The following is a 12,471-nucleotide window of genomic DNA, read 5'->3' as shown; positions in this document are numbered from 1 at the left end:
ATATATATATATATATATATATATATATATATATTCCCTTCCCCATCTTCCAGTTTCCTTACTGTTCACGCTTCAACTCCGCATTCCCCTTGTTTTGCCCAAGGCACGAGTAGTCGTTGATGCACACAGGCACAGGCACATATCGCACGCGTGCCGGCATACAATATAAATGCCTCCCCCACGAAGAATAACATCTGACCCACCACACGGTCACGTGACCATGATAAAAGTTCCAGTCACACTCCACTCTCCTCAATTTCGCCCTATCTCTCTCCCCCCCCCTCTCCTCTCCTCTATTCCTTACAGAGTAGAAAAGCCTCTTTCCCCTCCTTTACCTTGTTGGCGCATGCACACTCCCCCCCCCCCCTTACTGAAGAAACTGGTAGTATTCAATACCAATGTCCTGGAAGGATGCCTCGTTGCGGCTTCCGACGTGGCCCACAACAAACTCCTTTTTACGTTTCCCTGCGGCGAGATCCTCCTTCATCGATCCACTATGTAACCCCTCGTATTGTTCTCGTGTGAGGTTCACGGGGTTCTCCAGCGCCGCAGACACGTTAATCTTCGACGCTGCTGTTTCCCATCCCTTCACTGGAATCATCGGGATTGACTCGCTCGCGTCACCAGAGCCGTAGCCAACGATTACCATTGGGTGGTTTGTAATGTCAAGCTTCCGCGTGTAGGCCTCTTCAAAACCGGCAGCAATCCAACATGGGAGAGAGGCGGTGTAAAGGTTACCAAAATTTGACATTGCCGGACTACCAAGACTCAACTTGGCGCTGAGTAAAGCACTGAATTCCTTGTCTGCCCGGAGAGCCTTGGCAACTTTATTAGTGGCACCGAACACATCCTTGGGCTCCTGCCCTGACTCAATCATGCCAAAGTAGTCGGGAACCACATCAAGTTCCTTTCGCACTTCAGCAGGATCCACCTTTGCCTTTGCGCAAAGATCCGCAAAGTATTTCTTGTGTTTCTCGGAGTGGGCACGTGCCAGTCCACGTGAGTACAAAAAGTGACATGGCCTGGATCGGCATCATGTTGTACGGACGATGAAAAAAAAGTGCAGAAACGAAGTTGTAGTAGTCTCCGGGACTTTGCTTCAGTTTGGACAGCATTTGTTCCACTGCCACAGTGACTTCGTCGAGGTACACCATCGTGCTGTAGGGACCGGAGAAGACGGGGAAGTCTGGAATCTTGCCGTGCTCCGTGCTGCTGCCATACTCCTCAATGAAGTGGCGCTTGAACGGTTTGCGGAAGTCGGGTCCACGGTAGTCAGAGGCGGAGCCGGCGCATTTTGTATCCAACTCTGCCAGCTTTGGTGTCTTTTCCACCAGCATGGCCACAGCGCCGGCGCCTTGTGTCTGCTCCCCTGTCGATCCCAGCGCGTACTCCGCAATGTCAGACGCCACAACGATGGCCAGCGAATCATCATCACCGTCTACCTCCGCGTAGCGAGCGGCGCTCTTCAGAGCGTATACGACCACCAAGGCAGGCGTGCTTGAACTCTGGTACTTCACAGTGACGCGATATACGTGGCATGCCAAGTTCCTTTAAAGCCTTATCGACCATACCCCGCACAATAATGGAGCCGGCGGAGTTATCCGTGCTGCTCTCTGTCCCTAGTCCAAGGAAACTGACACGGGCGGGGTCAACCCCGTAGTTGAGGATGAGACGGAGGGTCGCGGTCGCCGCCATGGTGTAGGCGTTCTCGTTACAGCTGGGAATGCGAAAAGAGTCGCCAACGACGCTCGATACCTTTTTCCAGTCATTTCCAGTCCAGGCACACCAGTCCTTGAGGGCAACGCGGCACGGTGGGGTGTACACCGCCATCCCACTGATCCCTGCGAGCGCCGCCACAGTTCGGTGCATCATGTTGTGTTGAGTGAAATGTGGAGTTAACTTCTTTTTTATATTCTCGATCTCTCTCTCTCTCTCTCTTTGGTTTGTGTTCTATGCACGAATTCTTCCCGACGAAAAGTCCCAAAACAAAAAAGAGACGGAAACATGGGGGGTGGGAACGTGAGGGTGAAGCTGATCCACTAATCCGTGATGTGGTGTGGTGACGCATCTGCGTCGAGTTAGTCAGACAGCGCTGTGACAGTCGCCCAGCCATCGCGCAGGACGGGGGCAGGAGGTGCGGCAACCACCACTAATCCCTCTCCCACATACACGCGATGCGACACCGTCACCGTCAACGTGGGAGGCCCCCTCAGGCCGCAACACATATATCAAGAAGAGCCACGCAACGCCTCTCCCCACCGCATCCCCGCGCACATGAAAAAAAAAGACTCAAAAAGACAGACTTGGCTTCAGCACTTCATGGCATTATTTCCACGTTGGCGTCGACACGAGTGGCGTCTCCTCCTGTCCGCGCGGCCACTCCCGCGGATGCGCCCCCTTCAAGCTCAGCAAAGTATCCGCTTATGTGCTGGAAGAGCACATCGTCAGCCACATGAAAACAAGAACAAAAAACAAGGGAGGGAAATAGGGGGCGATATAACATCACCTGGTCTCACACGTGCAGTGTAATGTAACCGGACTCCATCCACACCGCCCCACACGTCCATGCGGCAGACTCCCCTTTCCCCTCGACGGCTCCTCCCCGTAAACGCCGCTGCTGCTCATTTACCGCGCGGCCTCCCCACTACCTTCCCTCCTTGCCACACAAACGCCCCCTAAACACCATCAAAGGCAGAATCAAAGGAAGCACACCGTTCGACAGAAATACACGGAGACGCAGAGACGCGGACAACGCACCGCAAAAAGCATAAAACGCACAGTGAAGGCCAAACAACCACACACACAAAAAAAAACAACAACAACAACAAAATAGTGAGACAGCAGCAAGAACAACAGCAGAAAATGACCAATAAAAAAAAAAGGAATAAATGTGGAAGTCTTTGTCAGAGTGAAAGCAAGTCAAAAAAAGTTAACAAATTCCTTTCCTCCACCTCACCCAAACCCTCTCTGCCCTGGTCTTAGTTTGTGGCTTGAACAGCTTTTTGTTAACAAACAAAGGGGGCGGTGCAGAGTCTCACCCCCATCCACCCCACCCCACTCCCTTCCTCCTCCGCGCTTATCAGCCTCCCTCTTTTTATTATTATTATTTTTCCTTCTCAACTATTGCTTCCCTCCCCACCACCAGCATCAGCTCCTGATAAACTCTAACAGCATCCACCCACCAATCCACCCACCCACTCACCCCATTATGTTTCTGCCCTCTGCAGCAAAGGTAGAAAAGGGGGCGGGGCACAAACAAGCAGAGAAGAAACAAAGTCTCGTTCTCTTCAGTCCCTGATTTCACCTCTATTCACATCAGACACATCACGTTGTGAGATCTATATCCCCCTTGTCCCCTTTCCCTCTCTATACAGGCGCGTACTTACATTCACGCACAAAGAGACGTTTCATGACGCGCTAGACACAGCGTCCCTGCGCGCCAGGAGGACCTCGCGGCGGTACTCCTCTTTATTACCCCACAGCGCCGCGGCACGTTTGTTGAGTGGTGACTCATTGTTTGGGTTGTCAAGTAGACTCTGGATGGAGAGCAGAATATTCGATACAGTGTAGACAGCGCTCCACTTATCCTTCAGGATGTCCAGGCAAATCGTCCCACATGTATCAACGTTTGGGTGAAAGCACGGCGTCAGAAAGCGCACAACGGGTGCCTCGAACGGGTAGTTCGAGGGAAACTCAAGGGAGAGCTGGTACTCCAGTCCCTCATAGACGGTGTTGGGCGCACCCTGCACGGTGCCAATCCAGTGGAAGAGATTGTCGTTCTGCGGAAAGGCTGAGATGCCCTCGGTTCCGCCCATCATGAGCTCCATAAACTCCTTTTGCAGACGTGATGTCGCGCTACAGTTGAACTGCATCGAAGCTATGACGCGTCCTTTTACTATTGCCACACCGGCCGCTGCCACAAACCCCACCTCCTCAGTCCTCCTTTCCTTCAAATAAAAAAAGAAACAAAAATAGTTTCCGCTGCATGCGTGGAGGTGTTGCGAGAGATGAGGCTATGAGATGCAAGGAAATAACTGGGAACAGGTCACGAGGACACACACACAGACAGCCAGACACGCAAAGCTAACAACCACAACAGACACGGGGGCAACTTGCTGCGGGGTTGAGAGACAAAATCGCGTAGGTGAAGAAAGCCGCATTCGTGAAGAACAAGAGCAATGATTCACTGCAACGAGCGGACGGCGGGGAGCCATGTGCGACCCAGCCAGAGAGAGAACGCCTTTTCCCACATCTCTTCACGCCGCGATGCGTCCATGCGGATGTCGCCGTTTTCGAAGTAGTCAGGATTGGAAAAGAAGGACACCGCCTCGCGGGAGAGGTAGTCCACGTACGGCTTCCCCAGTACCACCTCTTGCGTCACGCTGCGCCTCTCCGCATCGTATCTGGCAATAGCCTTGTTGACAGGCGCCGTTGTGATCCATTCCGACGGGTAAAATAGGGACTTCATGTGGTGCAGTAGTTGTGCCATCACTGACACACGCATCGGATCAAGCGCCAGATAAATGTCGTCAAATGGAACGACGCATTTACTCCCCTCGCTGTCATCCAGCAGGAAAGGGTGACTCCTTAGGGGGGTCTCCATGCGCACTGATGGTGCCTCAAACGGGTACCGCGGCGGAAGGCACACAAGAAAGGTAAAGACGCCGCGGTACCACGGCGACGAGGAACCCCGTACAGCCACCAACCCTCTCCAGCAGTCGTCTGGCTTACCGGAGTCGTTTTGGGGCGGAACCAACAGAACATCATCGAATTGCCCACACGTTGCGATGAGGGTGTACTCGCGACGCAGGTAGAGGGTGCGATGCAGTGCATCCCGCCGATCCGTAGCGGCGGCATCATTGCGCAGCTCCATCGTCTAGCACGACAACACCTGGGAAACGGTGCGACTAGAGGCACGGCATACAAGCAGGGAGAACACGCACGCACGCAGGTGCAGAGGTGCGTAGATACAAGGAGATGGGACCAATAGACGTCAAGGCAACTATTTACAACAGCTATTCAAAGGGAATCCAAACACCGCAACAAAAATGGCGGCAAAACAAGAAGAAAAAAGTAAGAAGGAGAGAGTTCAAAAAAAAAAATCAACGAAGACTCATACACGCATAACAAGAAAAGAAAAGTGTGGATGGGTGAGGTGGAGAAAGAAAAAAATTCATACAAGACGTGTGTGAAGCGTATAAAAGAATATATATATATATATATATACTATACGTATAAACAGACAGATATAAAGATCAATGGATATAGAGAGATAGAGAGATAGAGAGGGATTGCACATGTGTAGATGTTGTCGGCATACCGCCGCACGGGCGTCATACTTGTTGTTCGCTGCTTCTATAGCAAAGCAAAAAACGAAACAACAACAACCCGCAGACGCTGCTGCGGCCACAGACCCCAAAACTAACAACGGCAAACCACACGCGGAGAAAGAGCAAAGTTCAACGGAAGGGAAAGCCTGTTAAAACGCATGCAACGCATAATACACGGTAACTCACACTGAGGCTCCACCGGAAGTGCAGTGGCCTCGCAACTGAAAAAGGAGGAGTAAAGGCTGGAGGTGTCACTGTCGCTCATTCCCTCGTATCCCTGCCACAGCAATCCATAGCAAAACAAAAAAGGGAACACAGTGAAGCAACAATCGTTGACGACTAACGGCGAGACCGTCCCCTTGCTCCCCCCACCACCCCCACACCGCTCCGCACAGCAAGGTCCATGGAATCGGTTGAAACTGCAGCCCCGCAGAATCTCTCCCAGCAAAAGTCCACAGCCTAGGCAGCGCCTGCAACCGATGCCCAGGCAAAACTGCACCAAACACACACGCACAGAGAGAAACAGAAACATGCCCCCAAGGATGCACGTGCGGTTTGGCAACACTCACCATTCTACCTTCAGACGGTGGTGTTCGCCCCACCCCACCCCACCCCCCTCATCACACAAAAACACACGCAGGGCCAAAAGAAAACAAAAAAAAAACAGCAACCAAAACTATGCATGGCAAAAAACACACAAAATTCAGTCAATCCCAGTAATGGCTTAGGACCAACTCCATCTGCAAAGGCGCATTTCAGCAAGGGGCGGAGGGGGAAAGAGAGGTGTCACGCCGGGCGGGCACAAGAGCCGTCCCCGCCACGCCTTACCTTCTTCACTCGATGTTTGTAGCTCGTTCGGCGTAAGAAGCGTCAAAGCAGAGACGTAGTGCACCTTTTTGCCTTGATCATTGCCCAACTCCTCGAACCCATCAACGGGCATGTCCCACAGAAAGGCCTCGGCTTCTCCGTCAGAGGCAATTTATGCCTCTTAGACTGGCGTGAGCTCACGCACAACTGACAAGCCCTTACTGCGGGCACAAATGGATTTGTACGGTGGTGTGTCTCCACACAATGAACGTTCATCCAAGGGTTCGCCCCCCGTGTGTCGCCGTCGGTTTCTGAAAAGTGAGACACTTGGGGGAGGGAAAGGAAACATGTGTCGGGGGCGCGAGTTTCGAGTGGCGCGCGCCCATAAGCTCGCTCTCCACAGTGGAGGCCTCCTCTCACTCTACCTTGCATTGTGCAGGATGACAAGAGCGCGGGGGTAAAAAAGAAGAAAATAACACATCAAGGCTTTCGTACCACCCGCAATTGCAGGACTCACGTTGTTGGTGTGGCTGGTGTTTCTTTATCATCGTCCTGTGCTTTTCTTTTTCCTTTTGGTGGTTGCTCTCGCCCTCGTTTTTCCCCCTTCCACCACTAGGCACTGGAAGAGAAAAAAGAAATGTGCGGACCGCAACTCATACGGCAAAGTCACTTCCCCCCACCCCCCACTCCCATCCCCTTTCTTTTCGGTTTGCCTGCGTTGGTGGCCCTCACTCGCACGAGAGAGAGATTTTTTTTAAAAAAGGGGAGGAAGGGAAGAAAAGAAGGAACAGAAAGGCACTTTCTAAGATGGACACCCTGCAACAGCCACGGTGCACGCCACTAAAGCAACGGGGTGGTCGGGACCACCGCACGCAAAGGCGCGGACCGCAACCACCACCTCACCGCCCCGCCCGTGAAAAGCAAAACGAAAAGAAACAAAAAACAACAACAAGTAGAGCATATATGGTGCACGTATATATTCCTCTTTTCTCACACCGCACCTTTTTCTGTTGTCGTTTTTTTCCCGCTTCTCTCCCTGCCTCCTGTGCCGTTTTTTTTTGTTGCAGTTTTTCTTTATTTCCATTTTTGACTTCTTTGGCGGTCTTCCTCTCCTCTCTTCTTTGCCGCGTCTCATTGCTTCGCTATTTCGCCTCCAACTTTAGCCGACGTCGCTGCTCCTCTTCCTCCCGCTCCCGCTCCCGTGCCTTGTCGCCAAAGATGTCGAAGTTCGCCGGCTGCTTTGGAGTGGCAAATTCTTCGTGCTGATCGTCGCTTTCGACAAGTACACCCGGAGCTCGCATCTCGCGGGTGCACTGCGCCGGGGAAGAGAAACCCCACAGAGCGACACCAATCTTCCGTGTGTGCCAGCGGTGCTTGTAGACCTCGGAGAAGAGTTCGTGGTGCGGGCACATCAAGGATACGCCAGACAACCACGGGTTAACACTCTCCTGCACGTAGTTTAGCAGCCAGTCCAACACAGCTGGGCATAGACGCGCGTACCACGGCACATCTATGGTCCCTGTCCTAATCCACGTGCGCAGAGCTCGCCCGGAGTGGATTTGCCCCACTGCCACGTTGCGGTCACGGTTTCGCACATAGTACAGCAGCGCCGGGTTAAACGAGACGACAACAGTGTGCTCATACATGTAGTCTGGATAGCGGTGGTACAAATCCAGAACTTTGTCCGCGCAAAGCCGCGCCCGTCGCATTTCCTTAATTTCAATCAACATCTTGAGATTGTTTTCTCGGCAAAACAGGAGCGATTCCTCTAGGGTTGGCAAGCGAATTTGTCGTGTTGGATCTGCCTGAAACGGAAGCCTCTTCAGCTCGAGAAGGGTGAGCTCATCTATACGCGTTGTTGCTGCCACACCTTTCAGGTGACCATTGCAAGTGACGTCGTGAAATACGGCAAGTTCGCTGTCTTTTGTGAGCCGCACATCAACCTCTATGCCCGCCACACCGCGCGAAAGGGCGTACTTGAAGGCGTCCAGTGTGTTTTCCGGCACTCCCGGCACACCTCTGCAGCCGCGATGGCCAAAGACGCGGCCTCCCCAGTCGAGGCGCGTTGGCCCAGCAGGAAGTTGAATGTGCCGCACGTACGCCCAGCCGGCCGCCACCGCCACGCTGGATGCTAGAAAGATACTTTTCATTGAATACCTGGAAGTTTCCTGAGCCAGACAGCGCACCCCACACACCCCGCACACGTCACAACAACGAAAAAAAAAAGAAGCAAAAGACCTTAGAAACGACGGAGAGCAAACGATAAGGTGAGTAAAGAAACGGAAAAAAGCAAAGGCAAGAGGAAAAACATACTTTCTGGTGCACACACACACACACACGCCGCACGACTGCCATGTATCGCAGACAATAAAGAATAAACTTGGGCCTGAATGAAGCTTTTCTCTCTCCCTTCCGCAGCGAAAACACGCAGTAGAACACCATGGCGTGGCCTGAGGCGAGCCAACAGCCCCACCACCAAAGAGGAGAGTTCATCTAACACACGCGTACACCCAAAGACACAGGTACACTCAAAAACAAAAACAAAAAGAGAAATGGCTACGATGGCTGGAACGGTCTGTGGCTCTCCCTCTTTCCCTACCGCAGTTGCGGGGAACCTCGCCACCAGCTGGGAGCGGCGGGGTGGCGAAGATGCCGGCAAGCAACAACAAGGGGACGGAACACAAACCAGCACACCCTTACTCTCCTATACCACCACATGCCGCATAAAGTCCCCAAACAACATCAACTCAGGCACAACTACAGGGCCAGTGCAAGCAGAAACAAAAAAAAAAAGGTCGACTACGGCCCTTCTCTGTCCTCTCCCCCGGCCACTCATATCCGCCCCACCCCCCAAAAGGCGCACCTGAAAATAACCAAACAGACCTAGTGAAAAATGTGTTGTCGCAGGTAAGTGGCAAATACTAGCGAAATGGCAACACAGGAATCACATCTCGGTGTCCAACCTGCTCCAAGAGGTCTTCCATCCGCAGTTTCATGGTGCGATCACCCGTAGAAAACCATTGGACCATGTCTGCAGCGCAGTAAACCGTGTGATGCATTCGTACCCACTCCAAACGCTCCTCCCTATCTTCAATAAATCCAGCCTTCACAAAGCTTGGAACAAAATCCGGAAGGACAAGCACCGCTTTGCCAAACTTTGCCACTACCTGCTGCTGAAAACTTTGTGCGTCCACTAAAAGTTGCATAATGAAGACATCGGAAAGCTTCTTCTTGGCCAACTTGGCGTATTCTCGCAGCAACGTTGTCTGGACGGCAAAAACAAAACGCTTCATAAAAAGCTGCTCCATCTCCGGCGTCGGCATAGCTTGACGTTTCGCGTTGAGTGATCCTATGTCCTCCACAAGCACACTCACATACGCACTTGCCTGCAGCCTCTTTTCTTTCGTGCGCAATTTGCTGATGCTATGAGTAACGCTTTCCATGGGGAAAATGGCCTGGCACAAGCGGTGCAGACCCACATGCAGCAGTTCTTCACTGGCAGCCTTCATATCACTGCAGCGTCGAAGCTGCTGCTCCACCGTCGCTCGCGAAAGCAGTGGAGCGACGGACTGCGTTGTCGCCTCCAGGACATAAACGAGCGTCACACACGACTGCCCCGCCACCGCCCGGTTGACCAGGGCGTATTGATGCGCATCGCTTGCGATAATGCTCCGAATGCGGCTCCAGACACGTGGAGGAAAATCTCCCTGCGGTTCATCCTCCACCGTAAACGTAGATGGAGCAGTGGCAGCCACTGCAGCAGATGTATACTGCCGCACCGATCTCTCTGCCCCCGCACGCATTTCAATAAGTGTTGCCTGCGTCAACTTGCTGAAGTCTCCCTGGTTCTCTAGACGCACCGCACGAGAGATGGAAACAAAGTTATCGGCAACCGTGTAAACATATAAGCTAACAAGATCCTCAGCCCAGCCAAGTGTCTCCGCCGCTAGCGGAGCAAACCGTGCCACAATCCTCGCCACATACTCCAATAAGGTGTTGGCAACAGCTACGGCTGAGGCTGTTAACACGGAAGGTATTCCCCCTACCCCGTGGCGAGCCATTTCCTCGCGAAGAGACTCCGTCTGCACCATACGCGAGGTGTCCTGAAGTGTCAGCAGGTGTGCAGCGTAAAATGGATTCTCGTGACTGCAGGGGGTTTCAATAGAGGCCTCCGTAAGATACCCCTTTACCTCTCTTACCGCACGCCGGTAGGTCTCGGGGTGTGGCGGCCTCGCAACCTGCAGCTCCAACGCGCTCACCTCGCCAACAACCCAGGCATCCTCCGCCATGAAACGCAAAATCTGACATGCCCTCACTTCCTGAAATTGTTGTGTCATGTACCGCACTAAAGCCGTTTTCACGCGCGCCCGAGCGGCGGCTTGTGCAGGCTTCTCGAGGCCTAGCACAGAAATCGCCTCGATTAGCATGCTGACCACAAAAAATACGTGCAGCACCCGCTCCACATCCACCGAGTCTAGTTGAATCTTGTCCAGAACAAGGGAAATTTTTTCCACCAAGTCCTGTCCAAGTTTATGACTGACGTTTGTGATCTCCCGCAAAACATCGGCGTGCAGTGTGGCGGAAGGGTGATCGGCGTGACTAGAATCGCTATGCATTTTGCGCACAGTGACAAACAAAAACAGAAAGTCCATCATTTTGGCGGACATTTGACACAGACATAGCATCAAATGATCTGGATGGATCGCTGCAGCAATATCAGCAATAGAGGCGTCCTCCTTCTTGATGTCAGAGACTTCTATTAGGGACTTGGTGAGAATGTACACGGCAGACTGCCATAACGTCTGGATGACGAGGCCCGAGACACGCTCGGAGGTTCCCAACGCCAGTGAGGCCTCGAAGGCGTTGATATACTTCGAGGGAATAAATTTTGCTGTCAGACATTCCGTTAGTGATTCGTCTTGGCATCGCTTCAGTGCCTCTTTGTTATCACGATACTCCTTCCAGTCATCAATGATGCGGGTCATGCAGTGCAGCTTCTTAATGCGATCCTCATGCTCAATGTCGGCGTGCTGCTGAAGCAGTTCCGCAGCCTCTATAAGTTTTCCACTCTCGATAAGCGTCATGAGCTCATTGCGCTTCAAACAGATTTGTCGCATCCCCTCGAGTAGTGCCAGGGTCGTCTTACAGTTGCCGCGTTTACGGTGATAGGCAAGTATCTTCATTTGCTCCGCCGCCGCATTTTTTGCCTTGCGGATGATGTTGCGGCCCTTCTTGCAGTCGCTAGATGTCTCCAAGAGCCGGTCGTTGATGAGTCGTATCTCCTCCACGCCACTGACAAACTCCTTGCTGTTCGCAAGCACACGCTTCTTCAGCGTGGCGCTCACAATATCGCACTTTAGCCGCAGTTCACGTATTGATGCCTCTGTTGCCTGTCGCTGCCGCTGCTGCTGCTGCTGCGTGTCATCACCACCGTGGCCACTGCCGTCGACGACCTCCATGTGTGAGATTTCATCTTTCATCGCTTCGTAGGACTTATCAAAGTACTTCTTGTCAACGTACTCATGCAGCTGCTGGTCGGTGAGGGGCTCCTCCTCCTCCGACTCAACCTCGCTCGCTTCTGCCGCCGCGACACGCTCACCGCGCTCGTTGTCAATCTGCGCACCGTACCGCAGCTGAAAAAGGCGCCGCAGCGCACTGGAACGACTCGCCACACTGCTCTTGCGTGGCACGCGCAGCTTGTCAACAGGGATGCTGCGCAAAACATTCCTTGTAAGCTTCAGTCCCCGCTTTGCTCCACGCATTGCCCCTTTCCAGGCATAATTGATGCCATCCCGCATTTCCTCCATGACTGCCTCAGTGACTAAAGAGGCAAAGCAGAGAAAAAGGAGAAGGACGTAAAAGAGCGAAACAGTAGTAAAGTGGCCCAGTCAGAAAGAGGATGAAGTGTGACAACACATCATATATATATATATATATATTATATGCGTGTGTGTACGAGCAGGCACGGCAACAGAGGTCAAGTGAAACTTCAATTGAATACAACGTCTGGCCACGATGATCAGAACCTTCACCCCCCACCCCCCACCCCCACCCCACCCCAAAAGAGAAAGATTCAGAACATACACACACATACGACTGCTCCCAAAGGCAGTAACGGTAACACTTATCTATGTAATTTCGCGCGAACGTACATACATACGTAGCAGAGCAGAGGATATATCTATGTATATGCATATTGCATACAACAACAAGAGACCAGCGCAAGCCTGCGCCACTACTGACATACACATACATACACATACACACACACACGTGCAGAAAAGTAATTGCTGAAAAATGTAACTTCAAAGAAATGTCATTAACGGTCATGTTT

At 52.4% G+C, this 12,471-nt stretch overlaps 8 protein-coding genes and 1 pseudogene across 8 annotated transcripts, besides 14 other annotated features; all 9 read right to left on the bottom strand.

The window, feature by feature from the left end:
• Positions 1–34: a microsatellite.
• A 212-nt stretch (positions 35–246) lies between these two features.
• Positions 247–295: a sequence feature (GA-rich).
• Positions 296–367: 72 nt separating this feature from the next.
• Positions 368–877, bottom strand: TraAM80_01949 (hydroxymethylglutaryl-CoA synthase; the record flags this gene model as incomplete). Its single annotated transcript, XM_029378972.1, has 1 exon — positions 368–877. One exon carries the CDS (start codon positions 875–877, stop codon positions 368–370), a length of 510 nt encoding a protein of 169 aa, XP_029241239.1.
• Positions 878–917: 40 nt separating this feature from the next.
• On the bottom strand, positions 918–1,337 carry TraAM80_01948 (hydroxymethylglutaryl-CoA synthase; the record flags this gene model as incomplete). The annotated part of the gene is made up of 1 exon (XM_029378971.1): positions 918–1,337. The coding sequence occupies one exon, from the start codon at positions 1,335–1,337 to the stop codon at positions 918–920; it is 420 nt and encodes a 139-aa protein (XP_029241238.1).
• A 94-nt stretch (positions 1,338–1,431) lies between these two features.
• On the bottom strand, positions 1,432–1,872 carry TraAM80_01947 (hydroxymethylglutaryl-CoA synthase; the record flags this gene model as incomplete). The annotated part of the gene is made up of 1 exon (XM_029378970.1): positions 1,432–1,872. The coding sequence occupies one exon, from the start codon at positions 1,870–1,872 to the stop codon at positions 1,432–1,434; it is 441 nt and encodes a 146-aa protein (XP_029241237.1).
• Positions 1,873–1,913: 41 nt separating this feature from the next.
• Positions 1,914–1,938: a microsatellite.
• An 851-nt stretch (positions 1,939–2,789) lies between these two features.
• Positions 2,790–2,858: a microsatellite.
• Positions 2,859–3,171: 313 nt separating this feature from the next.
• Positions 3,172–3,204: a microsatellite.
• A 203-nt stretch (positions 3,205–3,407) lies between these two features.
• On the bottom strand, positions 3,408–3,872 carry TraAM80_01946 (ubiquitin-conjugating enzyme E2; the record flags this gene model as incomplete). The annotated part of the gene is made up of 1 exon (XM_029378969.1): positions 3,408–3,872. The coding sequence occupies one exon, from the start codon at positions 3,870–3,872 to the stop codon at positions 3,408–3,410; it is 465 nt and encodes a 154-aa protein (XP_029241236.1).
• A 180-nt stretch (positions 3,873–4,052) lies between these two features.
• Positions 4,053–4,076: a microsatellite.
• Positions 4,054–4,103: a microsatellite.
• An 80-nt stretch (positions 4,104–4,183) lies between these two features.
• On the bottom strand, positions 4,184–4,873 carry TraAM80_01945 (acid--amino-acid ligase; the record flags this gene model as incomplete). The annotated part of the gene is made up of 1 exon (XM_029378968.1): positions 4,184–4,873. One exon carries the CDS (start codon positions 4,871–4,873, stop codon positions 4,184–4,186), a length of 690 nt encoding a protein of 229 aa, XP_029241235.1.
• Positions 4,874–5,205: 332 nt separating this feature from the next.
• Positions 5,206–5,291: a microsatellite.
• Positions 5,292–5,421: 130 nt separating this feature from the next.
• TraAM80_01944 (uncharacterized protein) lies at positions 5,422–5,862 on the bottom strand (the record flags this gene model as incomplete). Its single annotated transcript, XM_029378967.1, has 1 exon — positions 5,422–5,862. One exon carries the CDS (start codon positions 5,860–5,862, stop codon positions 5,422–5,424), a length of 441 nt encoding a protein of 146 aa, XP_029241234.1.
• Positions 5,863–5,926: 64 nt separating this feature from the next.
• Positions 5,927–5,956: a microsatellite.
• A 227-nt stretch (positions 5,957–6,183) lies between these two features.
• TraAM80_01943 (hypothetical protein) lies at positions 6,184–6,412 on the bottom strand (annotated as a pseudogene).
• A 641-nt stretch (positions 6,413–7,053) lies between these two features.
• Positions 7,054–7,089: a microsatellite.
• Positions 7,090–7,279: 190 nt separating this feature from the next.
• Positions 7,280–8,287, bottom strand: TraAM80_01942 (glycerophosphoryl diester phosphodiesterase; the record flags this gene model as incomplete). The annotated part of the gene is made up of 1 exon (XM_029378966.1): positions 7,280–8,287. One exon carries the CDS (start codon positions 8,285–8,287, stop codon positions 7,280–7,282), a length of 1,008 nt encoding a protein of 335 aa, XP_029241233.1.
• Positions 8,288–8,459: 172 nt separating this feature from the next.
• Positions 8,460–8,476: a microsatellite.
• Positions 8,477–9,058: 582 nt separating this feature from the next.
• On the bottom strand, positions 9,059–11,944 carry TraAM80_01941 (uncharacterized protein; the record flags this gene model as incomplete). Its single annotated transcript, XM_029378965.1, has 1 exon — positions 9,059–11,944. One exon carries the CDS (start codon positions 11,942–11,944, stop codon positions 9,059–9,061), a length of 2,886 nt encoding a protein of 961 aa, XP_029241232.1.
• A 112-nt stretch (positions 11,945–12,056) lies between these two features.
• Positions 12,057–12,081: a microsatellite.
• Positions 12,082–12,168: 87 nt separating this feature from the next.
• Positions 12,169–12,197: a sequence feature (G-rich).
• A 181-nt stretch (positions 12,198–12,378) lies between these two features.
• Positions 12,379–12,410: a microsatellite.
• Between the last annotated feature and the right edge of the window lie 61 nt (positions 12,411–12,471).

Source organism: Trypanosoma rangeli (genome assembly GCF_003719475.1).
Source record: "Trypanosoma rangeli strain AM80 chromosome Unknown Tra_15.4_contig_00042, whole genome shotgun sequence".
NCBI lineage: Eukaryota > Euglenozoa > Kinetoplastea > Trypanosomatida > Trypanosomatidae > Trypanosoma > Trypanosoma rangeli.
Note: the sequence above shows the minus strand (reverse complement) of the source record. Positions and strands in the feature narration are given on the sequence as shown.